General features: G+C 41.9%; 1 protein-coding gene across 4 annotated transcripts in view; it reads left to right on the top strand.

Moving 5' to 3' along the window:
- NELL1 (neural EGFL like 1) overlaps nt 1–14,945 on the top strand; it is a 784,159-nt gene that overhangs the window by 285,290 nt on the left and 483,924 nt on the right. For all 4 annotated transcript variants that reach the window (XM_069738862.1, XM_069738865.1, XM_069738866.1 and 1 more), the window contains exons 10-11: nt 3,821–3,894; nt 5,913–6,012. In XM_069738862.1, the coding sequence (XP_069594963.1) occupies nt 3,821–3,894; nt 5,913–6,012 (174 nt within the window). The remainder of the gene's footprint in view (nt 1–3,820; nt 3,895–5,912; nt 6,013–14,945) is intronic.

Below are 14,945 nucleotides of genomic sequence, written 5' to 3'. Positions count from 1 at the left end.
ACATTTCAATTACCAGTGTACTGTCAGTCCATCTCTTTTTCCCCTTTTTGAAAGAATTAAAATACCTCCCGACTAACCCACCCCACATTTTCAATCTCCTTTCCCTTTAAGCTTTTTAGCATTAAGATCTATCCACTGGGTAGCGTCCTCCGGCGTCTGGAAAAAATGAATCTTATCCAGCGCTACCACTCTCAGTCGTGCCGGAAACATCATGGAGTATTGCACTCCCAGTTCTCTCAGCCGTCTCTTGATACCCGTGAACATCATCCGTTGTTTCTGTACCAGGGCGGAATAGTCAGGGTAAATAGCAACTCTTTGACCTCCAATTGTCAGATCCGTCATGTCTCTAGCTTTCCTCAGGATAATGTCTCTGTCTCTGTAGTTTAGGATTTTGGCAAGCATGGTACGGGGATTTGCTCCAGGGACAGGTGGTTTCGGTGGGACCCTGTGGGCTCTTTCTACCGCAAATACTTTTGTCAGTGCTGCATCACCAAAGGTCTCAAGGAGCCAGCTTTCAATATACTCCGTGGGATTCCTCCCCTCAATTTTTTCAGGGACACCCACTATACGAATGTTATTTCTTCTGGACCTGTTCTCCAGATCCTCATTTTTTGCAGCCAGCTCCGATATTGCCTGAGTAAACTTCCTCTCCGCTTTCTGCAGCTGCACTATATGGTCTTCTGCCGTGCTCACTCTTTCCTCCACAGCCCCCACACGTTTGTCAATCTTCTGCAGGGCTGCATTTATCTGGGCTGTATCCCCCTTGACCTCCTGTAGCTGCTGGGTGAGGGATTGTTTGCATGATGATACCAGTGCAAAGACATCTCTAAGGGTGGGCTCTGCTCCTGACTCCTTATCTTCAGATCCCCCTACTACCACCGCCATGTCACCATCCCTGCTCCCCTGTTGTACCTCCTGCTCCTCTGCTGGGCTTTCCTCCTCTCCTTCTGTGTCTGTGTCTGCTCCGGCATCCTCCTCTGCTTTTCCTGTGTTCCCTGCGGCCTCCACTCCAGCAAACTGCTGGAGCTTTGCCGCCGCCGACATTCTCTTCTGGCATGCCGCGTTGTCCTTCTCCGCCTTCTCTCTGGCGTCGGCGCCATCTTGGCTGATCCCAGCCTCGCCGGCTCCTGCATCTCTTTGCCTCCTCCTGGTCATATTTGTTGACCTCGAGGCCGCCTCTATTCACCGCCGCACTCCCGGGACTTTCCTGCAGCCGGTAAGCGCCTTGAATCGCCGCTCAGCTGCGGCTTATAAGGATAAATTGTGCGTTAGCAGCGGGAGCGCTCTGTCACACGTCCGCTCACATGGACGTTCAGGCCACGCCCCGTTGTTGCTAGCTTTAGGAAGCGATTGATTGCAGTTTTGTATTCCAAAGCATGTGAAACCAATTTAAGTTGATGGTGCCAACAATTTTGTCCGACCCACTTCTGGCGTTTTGTGTGAATTTATGTCCAATTTGCTTTTTTTTCCTCACAAAGGAAATAAACATGTGTATAAGTAAACATGTAATTGCAATAATTTTCTTGGAGAATTAATTCATTTTCTTATTCTTTTTCATCTGCCGTCTCTTCTCCTGTATGTAGAATCAAGGATGAAGATAGCGCGTAGAGTATCATACGACTGCACGATTAGACTACATAAAAGAGTTGTTTTTAGTCTGTAACTATGGATATACACACACACAGCGACTGAAATAAGCATTCAGCAAGTCATCAATTTTCTGAGTAAATATATTTCTAAAGGTGCTATTGACATTAAATTCTCACTAGATATCAATAACAACCCATTCAATCAACACAGACAAAAAATCACCATAAATGTCCATAAATTAAGTTTTGTGTATTAATGAGAAATGACACAGGAAAAGGTATTGAACACATGAAGAAAGAGAGGTGCAAAAAGCCACGGAAAGTCATGACAAACTGAAATCTATCAGTAATTAAAAAGCAGTCCTGCCACTTAGTAAAATTATCAACTGGTTCAACTGTTGGCTTATAAACAGGTGTCTCATTACCAAGGTGCCACACAGGGACATCTCTTGCTGGGTAAAACCAGTGAGCACTCTCAAGACCTTTGAAACCTTATTGTTACAGAACATACTGATGGCATTGGCTAGAGAAGAATTACTGAAGGTTCCTGTAAGCACTGTTGAGGCTGTAATCCAGAAGTGGAAATAATATAATTTCACCATAAATAGTCTACGACCAGGTGCTCCCCATAAGATTTCAGACAGAGGAGTGAAAATAATTCTGAAGAGATGTCCAAGAGCCAAGGACCACTTGTGGGGAGCTACACAAAAACCTGGAAACAGCAGATACAATTGTTTTCTAAGTAAACTAAAAGTAATACACTCCACTTCCCCTGCCTTTATGCACGCTCATCCTTCAGACTTCATGGCTTGTATGCACACTCACCACGCAAAACTCCTTTGCTGATCAAACAGCATAATCAAGCACATTTAAAATTTGCTCAACAACATTTAGGCAAGAATGTAAAATACTGGGAGAATGTGGTCTGGTCAGTTGAGACCAAAAGTGAACTCTTTGGATACAATAATTCACACCATGTTTGGAGTCCAAAAGGCACTGCATATCACCACAAGAACACCATAGCAACAGTGAAGTTTGAAGGTGGAAACATGATGATGTGGGGCTGTTTTTCAACATACGGCACTAATAAACTGTTGCAATTGAAGTAGGATGAATGAACAAATGGACCAAGACATTCTTCATAAAAATATTTTGTCAGGATGATGAAGATGAAACAAGGGTGGACATTTCAGCAAGACAATGATCCCAAACACACAGCCAAGGAAACGCTCAATTAGTTTCAGAGAAAGAAAATAAATCTGCTGGAATGGCCGAGCCGATCACCGGATCTGAATCCAGTAGAAAATGTGTGGAAGGAACTGAAGCTTCGAGATCATAGAAGGAGCCCAGGATATTCAGGATGCGAAGAGTGTTTGTGTGGAGGAATTAGCCAAAATCACACATGAGCAATGCCTGCGACTACAACCGATAGCAAAAATTATGGAATCACCGGCCTTGGAGGATGTTCATTCACTCTTGAAGCGGTCATCACCAACAAAGGCTTTTGTACGAAATATTAAATATACTTCAATAAGCGTGTTAAATACTTGTTCCCTGTGTCATTTCTGATTATTAAACATAGCTTAATTTATGGACATATATGGTTGTTTTCTTTTCCTGGGTGGATTGGATGGGTTGTTACCAACATCTGCTGAGAATTTCATGTCAAAAGCACCTTTAGGGTATGATCACATGTCCAGTACTTGGTCATTATTTAACATCAAAATTTGTAAGCCAAAATTTCAGGAGTGGGTGAAAAATGCAGAAGTGATGACGTGTTTCTATTATACTTTTCATCTAATTGTTACACTCCTGATTTTGACTTGCAAATACTGATGTAAAATACTGAACGTGTGAATGTGGTTTAAGAAATGGATTTACCATGGATTTTCCATTTACAATGGAGTTGTGGGCCAGTGTTCTTCAAACTCTATCAGCAATACAGTAGTTCTTCTGAAGTTCTTTGACTTAGTTCCCTCCTTAGAAACATCTGAGAATGAAATTCTGAAAAGATTTCATTGGTGATGGGATGAAGAAGAACTCTCTGTAATTATGTATAGCTGAGGGCTATAGAAATGTTTCACACGAGGATACTCCATTGTAAATCTATGGAGCATATACTGTATGTAAACTGATGTCCAGAAAGGAAAGATCGGAAGGGCAGCAAAGCGAGTGACTCAAGTTATAAATTGTAATGTCTTCTGTTGTGTTGTGTTTTCTCCACACTACAGCCAAATGCATTTATGGTGGAAAAGTCCTGGCTGAAGGTCAGAAGATCCTGACTACAACCTGCAAAGAATGTAAAGTAAGTTCAAGTATTTTTTGCTCGTCTTTTCACTTCTTCTTCTAGTTGGGCCGGCATGTGACCACTGCAGCTAGTGATTGTCTGTAACGATCACGTATCTGTATGGCCAGAACAGGATGTACGGAGGAGACCTGTTCTGTACGTCCTGAAACTGATGTATGGAAGTGCTGCACCCAATAATAGTTCCTAATTTTAATTTTTTGCACATTGATGTTATTTTTTTTACAGACCTCTCCCCCTAATAATTTACAGAAATTGATTTGTATAATGAATAATGGTAACGTCTTGATGACGGCCTCGTTACATATTAAGCCATTTCTTCTAGTGGGCTCTCCTACCCCTCCGGCCGTTCCTTGGTTAGCGTGTTGAAGTGCATTGTAATTAACCTTCGCTTAGAATTGCGAATTGTGTTTGTTTTTTGATGACTCGATGTCACCTCGGCTCGGATGGAGACAGTGTTGTAAATAACTTGTCAGAATTTGCATAAATCTCATTGAAATGTTTGCGCTCTTGGAAATTTTACACAGAGAGGTTAAATAGAGAGACCCTTATTGATGACTCTCGGGTTTTTTTTCAGACGTTGTGCAGGATGGGAATTAGTAAGACACTAAAATACTTTATAGATATGCACCAGTGATGTATTATATAGGAACAGCCTTGGCTGGGAACCCCGGCCTTAGGGGCCATACGTCCATTTTATCTTTTTTCCATTTGGTTGATTGACTCCCAATAGGGTCTGTCTCTCCACCATCAACACTATGCTAGTCATGGCTAATTCACATGGCCACATAGTGGTCTTTCACAGACCTCTCACCCCCAACCTAGCAGACGGTCCTAGGCATATGTGAAGCTGTTAGTTTTGGCTTGACCGATCCGATACATATAGAGGACTTATTAATTTTTATAATTTTTTTTGTTTATTTATTATTAAATTTGACATCCATAACATCTTGCATGTTTTTATTGGTGGGGGCCGGATGCTCAGATCCTCTCCTGTCGCAGAAACAAAGGGGCTCAGTGTTCATTTCAGCACATTTACACATGGGTGGGGATATCTAGTAAAGGCTATATTCACCTTCACATTTTTTTTAATGTTTATTTTCTTCCTAAATGCAAAGTCATACAACTTTCTATATAGTCTTGATTAAAAATTCACTATCATTTTGCTATTGTAGAGTCTGTAAGTCCTTTATCTAGCTCGGCTCTCTTGTCTTACCCCCTTTTTGTATATACAGGGCAGAAAGAAGGGGGAAGGGTTTGTACACCGATCTCCACATCATGGAGAGGGGAGAAAGTATCTCAGGAAGGGCAGAGATAAAAAAGGGTGTGGATAAGGAAGAAAGCACTTGGGGAGCAAGTTAGTACAGGATAGAAGCTGTGCTGATATCTTGGCTCCTGAATTCCGGACACTGGATATACATAGAGCTCACATCCAGCCTATATTACTGGGACAGACACTCCCAGAAGAGTTAGTACAGGATAGAAGCTGTGCTGATATCTTGGCTCCTGAATTCCGGACACTGGATATACATAGAGCTCACATCCAGCCTATATTACTGGGACAGACACTCCCAGAAGAGACCAATCTTGAATCAGGATGAAAACTGTATCTTAAGGCCTTAAAATGAATAAAAACTGAAACTTTTTGACTTTTTATTACCCAAGCCACTAACATGGATAAAAAAAAGTTTTCCATGTCAAATGTGTTCACGGCCTCTAATTGCTGCCTTTTATTCTCCTGGAGAGGGCGCGAGTCCTCAATGGAGCATCTTACCGCTTTGATTTTAGTTTCGGGCTCTTCCTCCACAGCGTGTGAAGTAAGCCTCCGCTGTTACAATGGGGGGATCTCTCTCCATTACACTTCTTGTAAGCCTGTGATTATTTTCTCTGCCAGTAAGAAGTCCGCTCTCGCACTGAATGGCAGCGCCGGCGATTAAAGACGCTTTGACCTTTCCGTCTTGTCACAATGCGCCGCACGCAGCTCTATTAATACAGATAATATCATTATTTGCTTACAGAATGGAGCTTTACAGAAGGCAGCCGAGCCCTGTCCGCCATTGAACTGCACAGAAGAGGATCAAATTCTTCCAGAGAACGAGTGCTGTTTTGTTTGCCGAGGTGAGGAGTTTGTGAAGAATATCTTTTTCTTTGTACTGAAGCCATTTGCCTGTATCCACTGTATGCCTCGTGGAACCCAAAAATTGGTTTAAACCGGTAGCTACAGAGGAAGCCTCAGATAACCTGGGACTGATCCGGTCAATGCCAATTTTTTGCATTTTTATTACATTTTTTGCAGCACACCTGCATTTTGGTTACTTTTCAAGAGTTTTTTTTTTTCTTCCAAAACTTTTTTCTCTTGAATTAATATTTTAGGTAAAACTCTAAAGCATGGGCCAATATTGTGATCTCTGTTCTTCTGTGTAGCTTTTTGCACATGACCTTGTTCACCTGTGTTTTGCCCAAAGGAAGTGGCAGCAAAAAGGGTCTGTTTTTTCCCCTAGGAACATCACCACTGTTTTTTTTTTTGGGTGTTTGTGTCTGGTATTACAGCTTTTCTCTTTTCTGTACATAGAACCTGCAGACAAAATTGATACTATTTCTTGAAAAAAAAGTCTACAAAGACCCGTACTGTATGAGGGGCACGTATCGTACTGTATGTAGGGGGCATAAGTCGGGCAATGGTGGTTAAAACCATGGGACAACATAACCTATGTGCTTCTCACGTTACTGTGCCTCTTGAATTATGAGACCTTTGTACAAGATATCAAGAAGTAGCATGATGTCTAATATCAATGAACTAAAAAAAAATTAAAATAAATGGGTACCTTCCACTTTAAGACATATGTAACATCCCTAAATCTTGTACTGATCGCCAGTAGGACGGATTTTGCTTTGCTTATACAGACGGTGACTTTTTGAAAGGGTGTTGTGCGCATGGTCTGTGCAGAGGTCATTGCTGTGGAAGGGAGAAAACATTTTCTTTAAAGAAAATGTATCACTTATGTTCTATTGTAATAATTGAAACCAAATCGTAATATACATATTTTTATTTTCTAACCTCCGGTACATGAACATGGAGGCATCCGTCTTGTCTGTGCTTCTTTTACCGTAACTGCATTTAAAGAGAAAGTTTACAGTGTGGTCAAATAGATAGAAATCAGCAAAGGGTTGAAAGCCAACCAACCTCTTGAAAGAAAAAAAGGGGGGTACCCACAGATTCAAAAATAAATAGCAAGAAAAGGGAACTAAAACATAACATTTAATATACCTATTAAAATGACATGACACAACATACATAGACAAACATGCGCATTACCAACAGTTGGTCAAACAATAACCTACTAGTTAGGGAGGTGGTCCTGAATAGGAATGGTCTATGGAGTTATGTATCGATTTGTTGGATCCTTGACTGACTGAATAGCAGGGTGCATCCCTTATGTGGCATCTTCATGAACCGGTGAGATTGTTCCATATTATATTATGCACCCCTTGTCTTTACTTTTACAAGCACATTATGGGTGATCATTAGTGGTACTGATTTGTTTCACATATTTGAGCAAAAGTACTGTATATTGGTACAGACAGCAGCATTGATATATTTTTCAGCTTTTTTCCTGAGTTTGGATAAGACATGTTAGCTGAATAAGCAGTTTCTGATTCAGAGATAATTATTCTGCTTTGAGTACCATCATTCTGATTTCTTTTAACTCTTAGGTTATTGTTTGACCAACTGTTGGTAATGTGCATGTTTGTCTATGTATGTTGTGTTATGTCATTTTAATAGGTATATTAAATGTTATGTTTTAGGTCCCTTTTTCTTGCTATTTATTTTTGTGGTCAAATAGACCCTAAGCCGCATTAGACTGGCTCCGACTCATTGACTTCTATAGGAGATCTTTCTGGGAATGCTCTGTGATTTGTACAGAGGTCATTGCGCAGAGAGGGGGAGGGAGGTGAGCTGTGACCATCGCCTATTGTGAATGGTGGATTTCTGTCATGTACGGTATACATAGGTGTTATCTGTCAAAGTAATCCTGCCTGTCCTGACTGCTGAGCATTGTCTGCTTTTGAGACTTGGTCAGCGTGAAAACTGCAAGATTTCAGGATTTTTTAAAAGTGAGCGAGATGAGCATAGAAGGATCCCTAACCATAAGTCAGTCCTGCTGTTAAGTTTCTGCACAGATTACAGCTGATCATTCAAGAACCTGTCATCAAGGGTTCAATTTCCCTGCAGCACTCCCACAGGTGAGATGAAGTATTGCACAATTTAAACTCTTTGCTCTGGACAGTAGTGAGAGATTTAGCACAGGGAATCTAATGGAGAAAAAAAAAGCGCCTTTTAAGGGGAGATCTGATGAATATAAGGCATTTTTATTTGTTTTTTAATGTCATTTTTCTGAAATTAAATTACCAATAAAACGAAAATAAAGAACGACGGACACAGAAAATATAGATAAGTTGTCCTTTACGTTGCCTCTCCGGCCATCACTGACTTCTAATGAACAGGCACCTTTGCTCCGCAGCTCCGATATTAATCTTGGTTAAGAGTCTGTTTTACCTGTTGTTGTGTTTCCGCCTCAGTAATTGAACCCAGGAGTCACCCGAGCAAGATTATATTTCTCCTGTTTTGGTTCTTTAACAGACAACTAATCTCGTTTTGCTGCCAAACTTGTCACTGGAAATATAGATCTGAGACCGAGGGAAAAAAAAATATACGAGTGGCCGATGGGACAAAATGAAAAACATTTCTGGGGAAGATTAAAGCAATTTATATAGAATAATCTGAATCACAAAGACGATGGAGCAGAAAGATCATGGCCAAGGTGAAGTGACAACTGCAGTTCTAACCCAAAGACTGGTCCCAAGTGGTTGTCACTTCCCAGTGGAGCACGTCATTTTATATATATGTCTTATATGTTCATATATGCGTGTCTCTGAAACGCGTTGATTTTTGAAGAAATCATAGATTAAAGGGAACCTGTCAGGTCCGAGAACGCAATTACCTGCAGATATAGGGTTAGTCTGTAGGTTAATAGCATCATGGAGGTGCCCAGTCAGTGTTCTGAAAGTGCGGCACCGGCAGCAAAATAAACTAAATTTCTCCCAGGAGCCGCCGGCTTTCAGTCATAGAGACGTGCCGCTGCGGCTAGTTCCCCACTCACAGTACTGAGAGCGGGGGCTGTAAGCATGTACTGGCATTGATTGACAGCAGACTCAGCAGTGCATCAGTGCAGAGCAAGCTGTCAGTCAGTGTCGGGGTGTGCTGTGAGCGATGACTGTAATTGCTCCGGGCACGCCTGCATCACTCAAAGCCGGCGGCTCCTGAGAAAAATAAAGTTAATTTTCTCCCAGCTACCGCACTTTCAGCACAGCAGCTGGACATCTCCATAATACTATCAACCTGCATATTAACCCCATATCTGCAGGTTAATAGTGTTATTGAACCTTACAGGTTTCCTTTAAAGATTCAGTAGGGGATTAAAAAGACTAGTCCAACCCTGTCCCTGGCCAGTTTTCTCCCTCACCGCTCTATTTTGATTGACAGGTTTCTTCCATATGTGTTCATCCAGAGACCTGTCAGTGTCTGGCCAGAGGTACGGGGAGAAAAGGCCGGTGGCGGAGCTGGACTAGTCACACTTTTCACTATTGTTCCCACATACCTGCCAGCAGTCGTGCGGCCGGGCTGTCATCTATGACTGGTTCCCTTAAACAGGTTCCGTTAATTTCCCTCAGTGGTCCCTTCGGTGGCGGTAGAAAGTTGAGACTTTGTGCAATGAATCAAAGACCTGATTTGTGGCCCGTGATCCAATAAGTTGCGTTGTTGTAAGTCCTACTCAAGGCCCCATACACATTAGATGGCGACCTCTCCAGATTCCTCCATGCACTTCAACGCTCTGATTGGCCGCTGTCAGACTTCTCTCTTGTAAAAAAATTTAAAAAAAATCAGCAAATCAGAATTTCAACATGATGGATCCTTCTCTCCTGTGACATTATTTATTGGGAGAGAGTCAGGGGGTCCTAATGTACATTAGCCTGACAACTTTTATCTAATGTTAAATGTCTGGGGGGCTCTAGAAAGTGAGCCAAAATAAGTTGGGACCCTCAACGATCAACTTTAATCTGCAGGGGAACCAGTGGTGTAACTTGAAGCTCATGGGCGCCAATGCCAAAGCTCCAACAGGGCCCCCAATCATTGCACGTCTTTAATAGCATTGGTCTTATCATGTAGTCCAAAGGGGCCTTTTGGGACCTCCTAGGCTCCAGGGCCTGGGTGCAATTGCAACCCCTACACTTCCCCAGGGGGGAATTACATCATTACATTGTGGCCATTAAAATAAATTAAATGCCTGTTTAAAGGGATGGCATATCTGTAAGATAGTCAGGGTCCGACCCCTGAGACCCCCTTTAGAGTGAAGAGTGCACAGCGTTAATGTGACACTGTGCTGGTAAAACACGCTGCAGTCGTCGGCTCGGAATGGCTGATAACATAGAGCGATAGCGTGTTCCTCGCTCGCAGCAGGAGTTACGAGATGAGGACATTTTGCTTGTATCTGGCACTGATTGTCAGGAACGTTTCCTGCTGTATGAAATACCCGGCGGCTTCTCCGGCGCAGTAATGGATTAGGTACGAGGTGATCCTTACACCAGATAGTAGATCAGGATCTGTGATGAGAATGTCACAGCCGGCGGCAGCAGAAGATGGAGACCGGGGCCCATTAACTGTATAAGAAAGGACGTAACCAGAGGAAGTCCTGCAATCCCGAACGTCTGCAGGAAGAGGCTGATCAGAGTATTTCAGGAGATGATTGTCCCTATCCTGTGAGCGATGATGTTAGTGGGTGCAGGACCTTTGGTGACAAGGACCGTATCCTGTTACGGGAAGGTCATAGACTGTGCATTACATTGGAAAGTGACAGGATCCTCCCACAAGCCCCCCCCCCCCCCCCCCTCGCAGCACCGAGGATTTTAGGAGACAAATCTGGTGAGAAAGATTTTAAGTTCATGTTCTGTGAGGTTAGAGTCCGATGATTACATAGCAGGGTCTTCCGCAGCACAGAGCATTTCAGTAGAAAAGTATGCTATACTTCTAGGAGGTTACATGGGTAAAGGAACAGGGTTGGTGTTCCCAGCAGCACAGAGTATTTCTTGCGCACATTGATATTGTTTTTACCTGTAAAGAACTGAATCCACGCCGTCTGTTAGTAAACTCACTGGTGTTGTCGTTCCGGGTCACACTTTCCTTTTTTGGGTCACCCGTTCACTAGTTTCTATCTCCCCGACGTGCCTCTTTATAACTGAGTACTTTTCTTTGATTCTGTGAGAGTAAACCTCGACTTATAACAGACGGCTCAAGCACCATTTCCTGTTTTCACAACACAGATCCTGACGTTCTGTCCAGCGGATAAACCTTGGGGGAGCAGAGCCTCAGCCCTGAAGAATACTAACCAGAAGAATTAACGGCCAACTCCGCAGCAGAGGCTTGGATGTCACTCCGGCTAGGCCACCCAAGATACCCGGTGGACTCAAATTCAATTATTTATTTATTTTTTTACTTTTACTTTTTTTCTCCTTTTATAATTTCCATATATTGTGTAGGAATGGCTAAATCTGAACATTCCAATTTATGGGACTACAACTCTCAATATCCATTGTGGCTGGCAGAGGATGCTGGGACTTATAGTTCTATATCATCTCTAGTGTCACACGATACCTCCAGCTTGTCTACACCAACTACAGAGAGACTAAATCACTAGTGACAATTACAAGAACTTGACATTTTCTCAGGTTGTTGCAACTTTTTTTTTCTATTTTTTACAATAATGGATGAACACCTCTAAAGATTGGTAGATGTCACCGCCAAGATGCCACCATGGCACACCAATGGATAATTAAAGGTTTTCTGAGCCACACGAGACTCTTATCATCTATCTTTTTTTTTTCTAGGAAGCTTTCCTGATACATTGTAACAATCTGAAATTTTATTTCTTTATTGTTTATGGAATGTTATTAGTTTTAGACTTCATTTATTTATTGTGGAATTGCAATTTTGTACAAGTTTGTAACAAATAAATAAAGATGATGGTAAAGTGATATTTCCGCTTTGGGTCTGTGTCACTGTAGCCAGGATCAGTGTTGTATATGGGACAGAAGGGTCCTTATTGGGCAAAGAGGGGGATGATGATCGTAAATAGGCCGAAAATTCTGATAACTAGGGAGAAAAATAATGTAAGGACTCTGATGAGGAAACAAATTGAAAACTATATATACATAGGCGTCAGTAAGTAATATATACAAAGCGACTCAATATTAATGCTATACAAGAGATATACGAGTCAAATAATTGCCATGAGTACTACTAGCAAAATATATTTATTAGATTTTCACTGAAAATCATACATATCATATATGGTAGAAAATGGATAAAAGGATGTGACTGCATCCACAGGTGCAAAAAATCCAGGTATAGCCGACAAAAACACAATAAGTTACAATGCATACATAATATTGAGGTATACAAAAATGCAAATAGCCCATATGTGTGGCAGACAAAACATCAAGGTGGGTGTTATCTATACATAGTAATCCTGATAATGCCCATGTAACTGCCACACATTAAGTATACATAGACCGCATTATATAAACAACTAGTTAGCAAAGTAAAGAATTAATTACCCATAGTTTGTGTCCTGTCTGGCTCCTGGATGAACCCCAACGCGCGTTTCGCGTGTATGTGTTGCTGCTTCCTCACAATGTTGCATTTTTGCAATTTTTTTTAAGCCATATTTTCATTATTTACCGTAATTGCCACCGAAGCTGAACGGTTGAGACATGCTTAGTTTTATATGAGAACATCCTTTAAAAAAAATTCTTTCATCTTACTGAAAATTAATTAAAAAAAAATCTCAATTTCCGCGTCCACCTTAAATTAAGTTGTAAGTAAGGAAACTTTCAAACTTTATTATTCATAGGTGCTACTTTAAAGCAATAATTACGGTATATGTATATATATATATATATATATATATATATATATATATATATATATATATATATATATATATAAAGGGTTAACTCCACTTTTTTTTTTTATTATAGAAAGGCAAAGAAAATTGTTGAAATTCTGAGCGTCTTTCAATTTGTATGTTAAGCAGTTTCTGGCACCTTGGTGATGGATTTGGATCACCTACTTACTCAGATTGTTAGGGAAGGTAGATGGATTAAACTCCCTAAATATCAAAGAGAGGTAATAAAATAACCCAGGATCCATCGGCTCGACGGAGTTAGCCGCTGGGATGAGGCGCAGAACGGAGCGAATGAGCAAGGATGTTATCTCCTTCACTGTTAGAATCCTATACGTTGGATTTCAGGGTAATATTGGCCCATAACGTACTATTATCTGAAGAATTGTGTTCAGTATCAAAAAAGCTGTATAAAAGATTAAGATTTCATGATTTCGGCCCCACAGTATGAGTCTTTAAGGTGGATTATTCCTACACAATGGGCTAAATTCTGCATTATAAATTCCTAAGAAAATGTACTTATTCCCCCCCCTCTAATGAAAGAAAATGGCACCCGATTCATTGTTGACGCTTGTCTTGATGAGGGGATGGGCTGGAGGTGGACGCTCCTGATTCATGAAGAGTTGTATCCATAATATGGCCAGCTTAGCTTGCTCAAAATGGTGAAAGGTCCTCTCTTAAAGGGAATGTCCATCCAAGGGCTACAAGTCTGCAGTCACTCTGTGAGGATTGTCCAGTGCTGGCGGCAGGCGAGTGACTGCAAGTATGTGATTTTCATATATGTGGTCACTTGCCGACTAGACGTGCACGGCCCTGCTCAATGTATGGGCATTGAGCGAGTCTAGACACGACTAGTCGGAATGTGGCTGGGACAATGCAAATCGCATGCTTGTAGTCACATGACCGCGCCCATGACGGGCTCATAGAATCTTCACAGTGCGCGGTCACACAGATTTATAGGCAAAGCCGCACAACCTCTTTTTAGCCAATGACTCCATCCTATGACATCCATATGCTCTGACACCCAGAATATAAAGCCTCGTTATAGGAGCAGCTCTTATCCCAGGTGAACAGACCTGTATGTACATTACCTGACTTCTCAGCAATCACTTCCTGTTGTGTAGTGATCACTTCTCAGCAGTAACTTTCTGTTCTGTAGCAATCACTTCTCATTACTCACGTCCTGTTCTGTAGGGATCACTTCTCATCACTCATGTCCTGTTCTGTAGGGATCATTTCTCATTACTCACGTCCTGTTTCTGTAGCGATCACTTCTCATCACTCATGTCCTGTTCTGTAGCGATCACTTCTCAGCAGTCACTTCCTGCTCCCTGTTCTATAGCGATCACTTCTCAGCAGTCACTTCCTGTTCTGTAGTGATCACTTCTCTGCAGTAACTTTCTGTTCTGTAGCAATCACTTCTCATCACTCACGTCCTGTTCTGTAGGGATCACTTTTCACCACTCACGTCCTGTTCTGTAGGGATCACTTCTAATCACTTTCGTCCTGTCCTGTAGCGATCACTTTTCCGCAGTCACTTCCTGTTCCCAATTCTGTAGTGATCACATCTCAGCAGTCACTTCCCGTTTTGTAGCGATCACTTCTCAGCAGTCACTTCCTGTTCTGTAGGGATCACTATTCAGCAGTCACTTTCTGTTCTGTATGGATCACTTTTCAGCAGTAACTTTCTGTTCTGTAGCGATCACTCACATCCTATTCTGTAGGGATCACTTCTCAGCAGTCACTTTCTGTTCCATAGCGATCACTTCTCACCAGTCACTTCCTGTTCCCTGTTCTGTAGCGATCACTTCTCAGCAGTCACTTCCTGTTCTGTAGCGATCACTTCTCAGCAGTAACTTCTTGTTCTGTAGCGATCACTTCTCAGCAGTAACTTCTTGTTCTGTAGCGATCACTTCTCAGCAGTAACTTCCTGTTCTGTAGCGATCGCTTCTCAGCAGTAACTTCCTGTTCTGTAGCGATCACTCACATCCTATTCTGTAGGGATCACTTCTCAGTAGTCACTTTCTGTTC

This window comes from Ranitomeya imitator, chromosome 9, assembly GCF_032444005.1.
Source record: "Ranitomeya imitator isolate aRanImi1 chromosome 9, aRanImi1.pri, whole genome shotgun sequence".
Lineage (NCBI taxonomy): Eukaryota > Metazoa > Chordata > Amphibia > Anura > Dendrobatidae > Ranitomeya > Ranitomeya imitator.
Note: the sequence above shows the minus strand (reverse complement) of the source record. Positions and strands in the feature narration are given on the sequence as shown.